The following is a 12831-nucleotide window of genomic DNA, read 5'->3' as shown; positions in this document are numbered from 1 at the left end:
CGGCCAAAATGACGAAAAAGTGTATATACATGGGCTGTTCAAAAAATAAAGTGAATGTTCAAAATTTCACGGACTACATATTCGATTATCGATTTTTTCATGTTGATACACTCGTCTCGAAGATATGTACATAGTGTCAGCTGTTTGGCATATCGGATGGGTCATGCCATGCAAATTTTTCGAAAGTTTTGGGCATGGAGCGTGTGCCAGCGAAATTCTTTCAAAAATTGTTAAATTTTTAGCATAAAACCGCCATATAGGCATCACTCAGGAATTGTTAAATGGCGTCAATAGCGATCCAGATTCACTTGAAAGGATCATAACTGGTGACGAACCGTGAGTAAATGGTAATGACATCGAAACCAAAGTCCAATAGTCCAAATGGAGAGACAAGAACAAAAAAGCACGTCAATTATGAAAAAATTCTGAGGTTTGGCTAACTGTTTTTTTTTATCACCATGACGTAGTGCATCAGGAGATCTTGCCATACGGTCGTACTGTCAATAAAGAATATTATCTTGAAGTTATGCGCCGCTTGCGAGAAGCAATACGGAGAAAACATCTGTTGTTTTAGAGAAAATCCATGGCTTTTGCTCAATGATAATGCATCTGTTCACTTGCCATTGCTTCTTCATAGTTTTTTGGCCGAAAACAACACCGTAATCATGCCCCGTATTTACCAGATTTGATCCCCTGTGACTTTTTCCTGTTCCCAAGATTGAAGAGACTCATGAAAGAATGGCGTTTGGAGACGATACAGGGGATGAAAACTGAAGCGTCGAGAGAGCTCAAGGACTTAGCAAGAAGTGCATATCAGAACTGCCTCGAGGATTGAAAAAAAACATTGACACGAGTGTATTATATCTGGAAGGGATTACTTTGAAAGAAACAAAATAGAAATTGATGAATGACTAAATAAAATTCACTTCATTTATTGAACAGAGTACTATATATCTAGGAATCGGGAATATTTTGAAAGCAATAAAGTTTTATACTGAATATCAGTTGCGATTTCATCTGATGTAGTGATGATATTTGTAGGGTTTGAGGCCTCTTTAGCCATACAGGTCAGCTTCATGCAGATTATTCCATTACTTCAAAACCGATACCAATCAGTATATCGTAATGATCGAATCAATGGAAGTGATTTAGTTGAAAATGGGGTTCTCTAAAGCAGTGTATTGGGGTTACTTTGTTTATAATACACGTAAATGATTCACTCGATAGTATGAATGCCATACAACTTAGTTTCGGGAACAACATTCATTGTAACGGTTCGTTCTTCGAAACAAAAAATAGTGTTGAAGACACCTTTCAATTTTTTGGACTCGCTTGATGTGTTAAGGTATCTTCAAAATCGATATTAGTGATTATGAGACAGACATCAGTTGTGAACTCAGCAGTTGCTTTCTCTGTGGAATGTTTCATAGTATTGTGGTTCATAGTCGAGAAGAGTATTGCATTTCTGGTGACTGAGAGAAGTGCTTGTTTTGGACAATAATTTTTATTCATGAATAATCCGAATACCAGAAATTTGAATGAAGAAGTTACAACGAAACATGTGACACGCTGTTGTATTTCACGTCTTTTGCGTTCCTTTGTTTTACAGTCACGTCTCACCAAACTGAATTGTGCATGGGGGTTTGTCAAATATACTATTCCTCGAAGAAATTTCATTTATAAAGTCCTCATACATTTTGGAATAATATTCAGATTTGCTTGCTACTGGGGCAGGTTTTTCTATGGAAATGGGATAACTACTTCATCAAACTTTAAGAATCCCAGCTTATTTGTGAGCATTCCACGTTAACACTCACGTTAACACAATTTTACGGAACGAATGTGATTTTCTGATTTTTGAACACCGAGTGTTCCTACTTGTTTCGTAGCAAGAGTTTTTAAGTTATTATTTCGTGAGTAAGTTCCATATTTCATTTAAATTAGCAGCTACATTGAGAATGAATTCTAGAATAATGAAATTGTACAGTTCGATAATAACCCAACGCACACATGTATTATCAGGCTAGCAACTTCCGCCGGGCAACTTTGTTGTCACTCAAATATTCCAAATTCTTTCTTTTCTATATAAACTTTCACGAACAGTGTACTGTTTACTTAGGCCATTTCATTCCACCTGAAGCGGTATGTCAGAAGTACTTAGTGATGAACAGCTGCCCACAGATTCAAAGTTCAACTCAACTTACTTACACTCAACTTACACATTTTTGAAATTTTCATTTATTACAGCAATTTGAATCCAACATAAGTAGTTGGTTTGAGTTGATTTCTAAACCTCCAACAAAAACTTTTTACTTTGAAACAACCTTGACCAACGTCGCATGATGTAGCCAAGGTGACTTTGAAGAAGTGTTTTGAGTTTGACCTTGAACAACCTTGTCCTACGTCACACGACGTAGCCAAGTGACTTTGAGGATGTGTTTTGCGTATGAAATTGAATGACCTTGACCAATGTCACACGACGAAGCAACGTGACTTTGAGGCAGTGTTTTGGGTTTGATCTTGAACGACCTTGATTGATTCACGACAAGGTGAATTTGATTTCGAACGAACTCAAGTTTCAAGGAATAGACCTTGAACAACCTCCGACTTCCAACTGAGCGGAATCGACCATGATGGCCTAGCCTATGGTAAGGTAGCACCCCTCTTAGGGTCATGTGTACTCTGCAATCCAGGTGAAAATATCTCATATTTTTATACCATAATTTCTCTATCTTCGAAATGGATAGTTTGAAATTTGATATCGAGATCAATTTTGCAATAATGCAACAAACTGGGGCTATGAAACAGAGAACTATGATATCTGTAACTTATAAAATTGAAAAGATATAGATGATGTTCATGCGAAATGATAAATCATTTCAAAGAGTTTTATTGTATGAGGAAACATTCCACAGAAGAAATGATTAGCCAAGTGAACTCATCGAGAGCCAAATTCATTTTCACATATATGACTCAAAGTTCTCAGGATTATCACGGTGCCAAAACCCGCTTATCTCGCTCATATCTTTGTATACACTAGACATATGGTATATTAATGTAAAATATGGATTAGTTCTCTCGTTTCGGACATTGTCAAATTTAAGTGACTGCTTTTAGCAACATAATTTTCAAACTTATGAATGTATTTTCAGATCTATTTCTACTGGAAGTGGCTGGAAGCAGTGGACTTGGATTCTGCTATAAGTAGGTTGGCTTGGGGATTTGCCGACCTGAGTTTTGATTCTCTACATTCATCAAATTATAACTTGAGAGTATATTATGATGCCGAAAAGCTGCGAAATTTTTTGGAGGATAGCGACAAGTATGAGCTTGCTGTGGCACTGTGCCATTAATATTCGTATGACTTTTTATATGAGTTTTGCAACATAGCGATCGAAGCAAACTTTGAAATATGTTGTATATTTTCGTGTTTAATTTTTTTATGTCAAATATTTTATTATTCATTTATTTTCAAAAAGGTGAAAACCGTATGACATGAAAATAATTATTTGTACAAAAAATGTGGATTATCTAAGAGTGAATCATAAATGAGAGTTCTGATATCTATACGTGAACAGAGTATCATTGTATCTAGTTACAACACAATACCGACTGAAAGGAAAAAAAAGTTATTATAAGCTTGACAAGTATGAATTTCACTAGTTCGGACTTCCATTGTCTATTATATAAAATGATTTGAAATCCCTGAAACAAGTAAAAAAGAATAATTAAAAAAAAGAATAGTTGAAAATAACAATTATATTAAGCAACAATAAACCTGAAATGAAATGATAGTAATATAACCTACAAGTAAAAATATAATAATTGAATAAATAAAAATTAAAGGAATGCAAAAAGAAAATAATAAAAATAAAAAAGTGTAGAGATTCCAAGTCACGTTAGTTCACGACGTTTCGATTGTTGGTATCTACAATCGTCTTCGGGTGATGACTGGACTGATTCCTCCGAGAGATGACTATTTTATAGGTCGTTGAAATACTTTCACTTTCTCTACTTTCCATTTTCCGCTTCACTGATTCCGTGAGAGATGACCGATTTGGCGGGAGTTGGTCATTTCTCGTTTGATGATGGGTTTCCATATGTTTCGTATATCTACGCTGGCCTGGCTGAATACGTTGTTGGACAACATGTATGCGGCTTCCTTAAATTTTCTCCTGAACCAATGTTCCTCTCTGTGCAAGATCTCAGCTTGGGACCACTCGATGTTGTGTTGATGGGTCCAAACATGGTCTGCTATTCCTGATTTGCTGGTTTCTCCTCGCTGTGTGTGCTTCTTGTGCTCGGCAATGCGAATATTCAATGGCCTCTTAGTTTCACCAATATAGGATTTTCCGCACTCACAGGGTATCCGGTAAATGCAATTCTTGGAATCGCAGTCCGCGTTTGGGGGCCTGGTTTTCGTGAGGCTGCTACGGATAGTGTTACCGGATCTAAAACAGGTTCTAATGTTGTACTTGGAACCAATTCTTCTTATCCTCTCCGATAATCCTCTGATGTAGGGAAGTGAAAGCACTGGTTGTGACGGCTTCTCTTCCTTGCGAGGCTCCTGCTGTCTTTTGGCCAAAGTCTTTTCTACCATCGCTTTGGAGTATCCATTCCGCTGAAGATCACTTTTGATGATGTCTAGTTCCTTCTCGAGACCTTCCTTTGTATTACAAAGCCCAAAAGCACGGTCTAATAGAGTCTTGATGATTCCTCTTTTTTGTCGATTGATGGTGGTTGGATTCGTGGTTCAGATACTGTCCCGTATGAGTGGGTTTTCGGTATACAGATGTTTCCCACTTAGTGTCGGTCCTCTTCACCAAAACGTCTAAGAATGGCTATTCATTGTGGATTTCCTTCTCCATTGTGAAAGTGATGGAAGGTCTCACGCTGTTGATGTGTTTCAGAAAGGCGTCTAGTTCAGTATTCCCATGGTTCCATATTATGAAGGTGTCGTCAACATATCTCAACCAGACTCGAGGTTTCTTGTGGGCTTCTTCAATGGCCAGAGTTTCAAACCACTCCATATATATGTTGGCTATGACTGGTGAAAGTGGCGATCCCATTGGCAGTCCCTCAGGGAATAGAGGAATCCTTGTTGAGGAAAGGCCTGAATTTTGCCATTACGCCAACATCTGTGCCCACTTTGGAGATAATTACTGCAGTGGAATCCACCAGTTCCCTCATTGACCAGACCGAGGCAGAAGAGTTCAGATGGAAAATTAGAGAACAGTTGGATCGAGAACCAGTTCCAACATCTAACATCAGCAAGGAAGAACGTAGAGCTCTGAACGGCCTACGTAGAGACAACACCATTAAGATCCTACCTGCAGATAAAGGAAACGCTACTGTGGTAATGGATACCGTTCTCTACGAACAGAAGATCGAAGAGGTTCTGCAGAAGGGACGATACACAAAGATCGTACGGGACCCAACTGCATCAATCGAAAGGAAGTTGTACCAGATTTATTTTGAAAAAACACCAAGTCTATTTTTCGGACAAGGAAAGATCATGCCTAACACCGCACCACAGTAAGCCCCCTCACTTGTATGGTCTACCCAAAATCCACAAGAAGGACGTTCCGCTTAGACCGATCATCAGCTCCAGAGATTCGGCTACTCAAAACTTGTCTAGATTTTTACTTCCCTTAATACAACCATTACAAGGGAAAACATCGTCTCTTGTGAAGAATTCAAGACATTTTGTCGAACTACTAGGGTCAATTGAAGTCACACAGGAAGATCAACTAATTAGTTTCGACGTGGAAAGCCTTTACACCAACGTTCCGGTCGAAGAAGCACTCCAAATCATACAGAGAAAGCTATCCGAAGACGGGAACCTGAAAGAGAGAATGAATCTACCTATAGAAGTAATTATGGAATTACTAGGATGCTGTGTACGAAACTGTTATTTCCAACTGAAGGACGAATTCTTTACACAAGATGAGGGACTGCCAATGGGATCGCCACTTTCACCAGTCATAGCCAACATATATATGGAGTGGTTTGAAACTCTGGCCATTGAAGAAGCCCACAAGAAACCTCGAGTCTGGTTGAGATATGTTGACGACACCTTCATAATATGGAACCATGGGAATACTGAACTAGACGCCTTTCTGAAACACATCAACAGCGTGAGACCTTCCATCACTTTCACAATGGAGAAGGAAATCCACAATGAATTGCCATTCTTAGACGTTTTGGTGAAGAGGACCGACACTAAGTGGGAAACATCTGTATACCGAAAACCCACTCATACGGGACAGTATCTGAACCACGAATCCAACCACCATCAATCGACAAAAAAGAGGAATCATCAAGACTCTATTAGACCGTGCTTTTGGGCTTTGTAATACAAAGGAAGGTCTCGAGAAGGAACTAAACATCATCAAAAGTGATCTTCAGCGGAATGGATACTCCAAAGCGATGGTAGAAAAGACTTTGGCCAAAAGACAGCAGGAGCCTCGCAAGGAAGAGAAGCCGTCACAACCAGTGCTTTCACTTCCCTACATCAGAGGATTATCGGAGAGGATAAGAAGAATTGGTTCCAAGTACAACATTAGAACCTGTTTTAGATCCGGTAACACTATCCGTAGCAGCCTCACGAAAACCAGGCCCCCAAACGCGGACTGCGATTCCAAGAATTGCATTTACCGGATACCCTGTGAGTGCGGAAAATCCTATATTGGTGAAACTAAGAGGCCATTGAATATTCGCATTGCCGAGCACAAGAAGCACACACAGCGAGGAGAAACCAGCAAATCAGGAATAGCAGACCATGTTTGGACCCATCAACACAACATCGAGTGGTCCCAAGCTGAGATCTTGCACAGAGAGGAACATTGGTTCAGGAGAAAATTTAAGGAAGCCGCATACATGTTGTCCAACAACGTATTCAGCCAGGCCAGCGTAGATATACGAAACATATGGAAACCCATCATCAAACGAGAAATGACCAACTCCCGCCAAATCGGTCATCTCTCACGGAATCAGTGAAGCGGAAAATGGAAAGTAGAGAAAGTGAAAGTATTTCAACGACCTATAAAATAGTCATCTCTCGGAGGAATAAGTCCAGTCATCACCCGAAGACGATTGTAGATACCAACAATCGAAACGTCGTGAACTAACGTGACTTGGAATCTCTACACTTTTTTATTTTTATTATTTTCTTTTTGCATTCCTTTAATTTTTATTTATTCAATTATTATATTTTTACTTGTAGGTTATATTACTATCATTTCATTTCAGGTTTATTGTTGCTTAATATAATTGTTATTTTCAACTATTCTTTTTTTAATTATTCTTTTTTACTTGTTTCAGGGATTTCAAATCATTTTATATAATAGACAATGGAAGTCCGAACTAGTGAAATTCATCACGAAACATTGTCAATCACCTTCAAACAAACTTGACAAGTATGTTTTGAAATCATGATAAACTTATTTGGGAGTGAGAACAGAGTTGATATCTGCCATTGGAAGGAAGTTGTTATTATTTTGATCATTGTAATGATGGATGTAATGAAGAACTTGACTGAATATATGAGACCGGAGAAGTTATATATTTCTTATATATTTTGTACAACATTAACACTATACTCGCCTGTCATCTATTTTCTAGAATGGGTATTTTAATTTCTTCCCGTAGTGTTACTGATCTAACTGTATTATAGTCCGAGTATTTTTGTAATATAAATACCTCAGAAATCTGTTTTGAATTTTCTCTAATCTATATTTGTGAACAATATGAAAAGGATGCCAGACTACAACCCCAAATTCAAGTTTAGGTCTGACCAAACTATTATATATATTCGCTTCAATGCCTTCGAAATATACGTTTTGTCTCAATACAAATCCCATAATGTGGTTTATACGAGAGTGTGGAGTTATAGTATACACCCAAATATTTGACAGTCTCTACTCTGGATAATGTTATACCATTTATTGTGTAATCGTATTGTTGATTATTTGATTAGTTTGAGTTATTTATTTATTTCCTTGATCTTATCACCGTTGAATTATTGTTGATACGGAGTTGTTGAAAAAGGAAGAGTTTTTATGTAAATTTGACATTGTCAATAAAATAATTGTCCTGACGAAAAGTGGATATTTTTTGGCACGGAAGTTTGATACGAATTAACACGTATAATGTCTTATTCAGTTTTCGTGTTCAAACAGGACAAAACATTCAGATGTATTGAACGGGAGCTCATTTTTCACACTTCATTTATAGACACTATTAACGTCTTCCTGCAATTTGACACAGTCTTGTGAGTTTTCGATCTGTTGTCGACTAGCGACAATAAATAAAAATTTCTGTGCACTAACGCTACCCTCTCGAAACAGGACACATAATCAAATTCAATGAAACAAAAGTTTTGCAATAAGGAAGACACATGTCAAAAAAGCTTTTCCTAGAAGTAGTAGAAATCTATACTAACTCTAGTTGTATTACACAACAATAGATATTTAACATCCCAGTGAAATTTATAGTTATCTGATGGAGGAAAATCAATTTCATTAATTCGTATTAGATGAAATAAAATCACAAGGTATGAATAATCAATCGAAAGAATTATGAATAGAGATTCTTTATACGTTTCGAATCACTCTTGTCGTTACGGATGGCTTTGGAAATGAAATTTATACTGTCAAATTCGTTTGAAGATTTGATGTCATTGCCAAATGTATTCATTTACAGCGTCTTCACGAAGTCTCATATTAAGGCTACAGCTTGAAGTACGATAAAAATAGAGTAGGTTTGCTCTTTGGAGCTGCGTTTGACGGCCATCCTAATTTTTTTTAATATATGGAATGGAATTAGTTCCAGACTATTTTAAATTAAACAGATTTCTTGATAAGGCCCGATTTATAAACATTATATGCCCAAGAAGTATATTCGAAAGCTATTTCGTGATATGCATCATATAATGGAAGCTTTTGTCCAAGCAACACCCAAAATTGAAAAATTCTTTCATTGTTTTTCGTTACTATTTGCTACCTATGTTAATGTTCACGTATTAGTTTTTCCATGATTATTGTAAAGAATGCAGAGAAAATACAAATATTCATTTAATAATTCATGAAGCTGTATTCATTCATAGGATATTTTGAATTTTGAACTGAAGCATGACTTTGTTGTCCTCCGTGAAATGTGTGGGGATTGTTGGGAAATTCGATTCTGTGAATTTATTTAGGGTGTTTTTTTTTCGACACATTGAAAAATTGATCAGTATCGGGCTGAGAATCAAAAAGTTATTAAAGATAAAATTTTGTTAACATTGCCATTTCGAAGTGGCCGTTTTTTTACTCACCTGGGTATCTGCTGTAGAAAGCTCAAATTATTTCTTAGAAGAGTAGATATATTGCCAAATATAGGGTCTTTCATTTAGCGCCTTCCATCTTTGAATTTGAATAAAACAAAGTGCGTGTGAGATATCCTCTGAATTTTTTATTCGTCTGAAAGACCTATTGACGCCATAATGTGTGTGATATTCCAACGTGCAAATGTCTCTGGGTGGAGCACATCCGAAACGTCCAATTTTCCATGGCAAATAAATCAAGGTAATTTTGACCAATGGTATGGAGGCTTTGAGGACCGCTGTGGTTTGTGATCATTCGCATACACCTGCGACTCAAGAAAACCCCACAAAAAATTAAACAGGGTCAAATTGAACGATCTTAATGGCCAGTTCACATCACATCCACGTGAGATGACTAAGCCCTCCAATCTCTCGTGCAGAATATCCAATGTGACATGAGCTATATGGCACGTACCGCCACTCTGTCCCGTTGAAACCACATATCTGCTTTGGTGTCCAGATTCAATTCAGACCAAAAGAAGTTGGTAATTGTCGACCTATAGTGTTCGCCGTTGACAGTGATGACGTCGTTCTCAAAGGAATATGGACCGATGACGCTGCCAGCCGAAAATCTGCATCAAACAGTGACTTTTTCGGGATGCATTGAACGCTTTTCAATCTCATGTGGACTGGTATCCTCCCAAATTTAACAATTCTGTTTTGTCACGTATCCATCCATCCAGAAATGGGTCTCATTGCTGAAGATGATTTTTCGATGAAAATTAGGGTTAGTTGCCAACTGCTTCAGAGCCCATCCAGCGAACACACGACGTTGTCTATGGTCGTTTACCTTCCTTGGACCAATTGATTTTTGTACGATCACAATGCAAAAATCACCAAGTTGTGGTCTGCGAAAGGCCGAAATCTTGTGAGCGACACGAAAACGACTGCCTCGGATTCTCCTGCACACTCTCATAGACAGCGGCGATGTTTTCGACAGGTCTTGCTTTCCTTTGATGTACAGGTGTTGGTCGATCGTTTAGTAAACCATTGAACTCAAATTTATCCACCACATTACGAATAGTTCTCTCGGTAGAACGATTATAGCGACTGTAAAATGGATGAAGCGCGCGATACGTTTCCCGGACAGAACACTCATTTTGATTAAAAAAATATGTGCACGTGTTGTTGAACGCTATATCCATTCATAGAGATTTGGCAAAAGGGTCTGAATAAATAACAAAGCATTTGACATATGTAGCTTCAACAAAATGGCCGTTATCAATCAGAAGCCGGAAGTCCTTTTGCGTAGACCCTATATTAACATTTTTTCAATATTTCGGTAGATCAACGTTAGCCTGAAATCAGTAAGTAGTATCTAATATATGGTGATGATTGTACAAAAGAGCATTTTGCGGATTCATTCATAAGTATCCAATACAAACGAAAGTAAACATAATACGAATGTATCGAAAATGAAATTTCTTCAGTAGTCCAAAGCACGATCGTTACATTTTGAACTCGGCATCGTTTTCGTTATGTTCATACCCTGAAATTATCAATGAAGTATACCATTTCAAAGTATGTGTTTACTTACTTGGTATCTAAAGTCACGTTCACTCGCCTTCTTTACTTTCCTCTGAAACAAATGGAAGTATTTAATAAAAGTGAAATATTTCATATTCTTTTTTTTCATTTTCTATCATTCTTTACTCCAGGAGCATGAGAATATTTTCTGTGCTTTTGTGAAAAAGTATGGGGATGTATTGAACTATTCCCAACTTACTATAAAATCGAACAGAGATTTTAAGAACAGAGTATTTAATTATTCGCAATACGAGAATTCTCTAATTAATTTTACTTTGTAAACCCGAACCCTAAAACTTGTGATCACTTTCTTGTTGAAAGACAATTCACGACCATCTGGATTTTCCCCAGATGGGGACATCGGTCTGATTCGAAAGGAGGCAGACCTGATGAATAAGAGGGGTGGTTCAAGTAAATCGTATCCGAAGTAACGAATTGTTTGCATGACAACAGACAATTTGTGTATAAGGACATTGTCCTCCAAAAACAAAATACCTCTGGACAAATTTTTGTGTTCATATTTACTTTCGTAGATTGGTTAGTAAATTCGAGTAGTAATTTTCAGTTGATTTTCTATTATTCACATTTACTTCTTGACAATTTCAAAAAACTAAAACAAGAAGTCTTTCAACAAATTTTTGAACACGAACCAGCATGTCCTTAGCCCATCGATTGCTGTTTTTCTCTGTGTTGTAAAAATGTACCCAAGTTTCATATGCACTAACAACACGCTCAAGAATTATTTGCCGAACCGAATACGAATCGAACGTGATGATTATAACCTTGAAAGCTTCTGTTCAAGATTCAAACTTTTGGAGATCTATTATGCATGAACGTTTTTACCAATTTGACTGTTTGTTGAAGTCATGTCATGGATATTTTCAAGCATGTACCAAAAACTGCTTTTTCGATCGGTCTCTATCTTCAAACAAATATTTGCCTCTTTTGGAACATGCAATAAAATTTTTCACAGAAGCAGGTATTTTCTTTATTGTCTTAGTAGGGTACGTACTAATGACGGTTCTAGACTACCACTCGCCAGTATTCACGTATTCACCCCAATGGCAATACACTGACTTTGACCTTGAAACCTTGTCTCCACCTACTTATCTCCTGAGATTTGGCTTTGAGTTACGTGTGACGTTACATGACTTTGAGTTACGTCAAGACAATGGAACTAATCCTCAATTACATGCCTGTGGTTCGACTTCTGAAGATGCAACGATTCGATTACCTTGGGTCGTACTTCTCATAACTTTGGAAATCACAGCCGGTTTTTGTCCTCCCTCTAACACTAGTATCGTCGCAACGTATGTGACTTTGAATGCTGGTTACTTGCCGCAAGGGGTTGATGTCTACATTGAAAAGTTCAGTCCGTAAAGAAACCCAGTGGTAATAGGGGTACTGCAAGTCTCTCGACCCTATGCCAAGGCGGTCACCTGAAGATCATTTCAATACTCGCACCGATATATCCTGCCATTCATTCACCAGCTGTCATTTTCCAGTGCAACACCATATAAATTTGACAGCTGTCAAACTGCCTTTTCGAACTTTTTTCCACGAAAACGATTATTTTTAGCGGATGATCAGTCATTCACTAGGTGTTTATCCTCTCAGTGCTGTGGGTTGGTTATAGTGTGCAAGAACCCTCCAGATTCCTGGTGAGTACTTTCGAATTTACCATTCACGATGATAGCATTCGCTAACCTTTGGGAAAACACTAAAGATGTGAGTTCTGATAGCAGTATGGAACCTGCTTGACAGCCTGATGGCTAGGGACAGGGGTGAAGTAATTACCCTCATGGGCATTTTACTTGATCGCCTGGGCCTGAGTCCATCAGAGCTGCTAAGGGGTAATCCCATTTCGGCAGTTAGGGAACCTATTGGCCCTCCACCAGGGGTCAGGATGCTTTTTGAGCGTCCGTCACGAAACTGTCCTC

At 37.9% G+C, this 12831-nt stretch overlaps 1 protein-coding gene across 3 annotated transcripts in view; it reads right to left on the bottom strand.

Moving 5' to 3' along the window:
- Trpgamma (Transient receptor potential cation channel gamma) overlaps positions 1-12831 on the bottom strand; it is a 369660-nt gene that overhangs the window by 38888 nt on the left and 317941 nt on the right. For all 3 annotated transcript variants that reach the window (XM_074169989.1, XM_074169988.1, XM_074169990.1), the window contains one exon: positions 10902-10943. In XM_074169989.1, the coding sequence (XP_074026090.1) occupies positions 10902-10943 (42 nt within the window). The remainder of the gene's footprint in view (positions 1-10901; positions 10944-12831) is intronic.

Source organism: Leptinotarsa decemlineata, unplaced genomic scaffold (assembly GCF_025532065.1).
Source record: "Leptinotarsa decemlineata unplaced genomic scaffold, Ldec_3_MD MMD2_P_RNA_scaffold_6, whole genome shotgun sequence".
NCBI classification, from domain to species: Eukaryota; Metazoa; Arthropoda; class Insecta; order Coleoptera; family Chrysomelidae; genus Leptinotarsa; species Leptinotarsa decemlineata.
The sequence above is the reverse complement of the archived record's forward strand: the minus strand, read 5'-3'. Positions and strand labels throughout refer to the sequence as shown.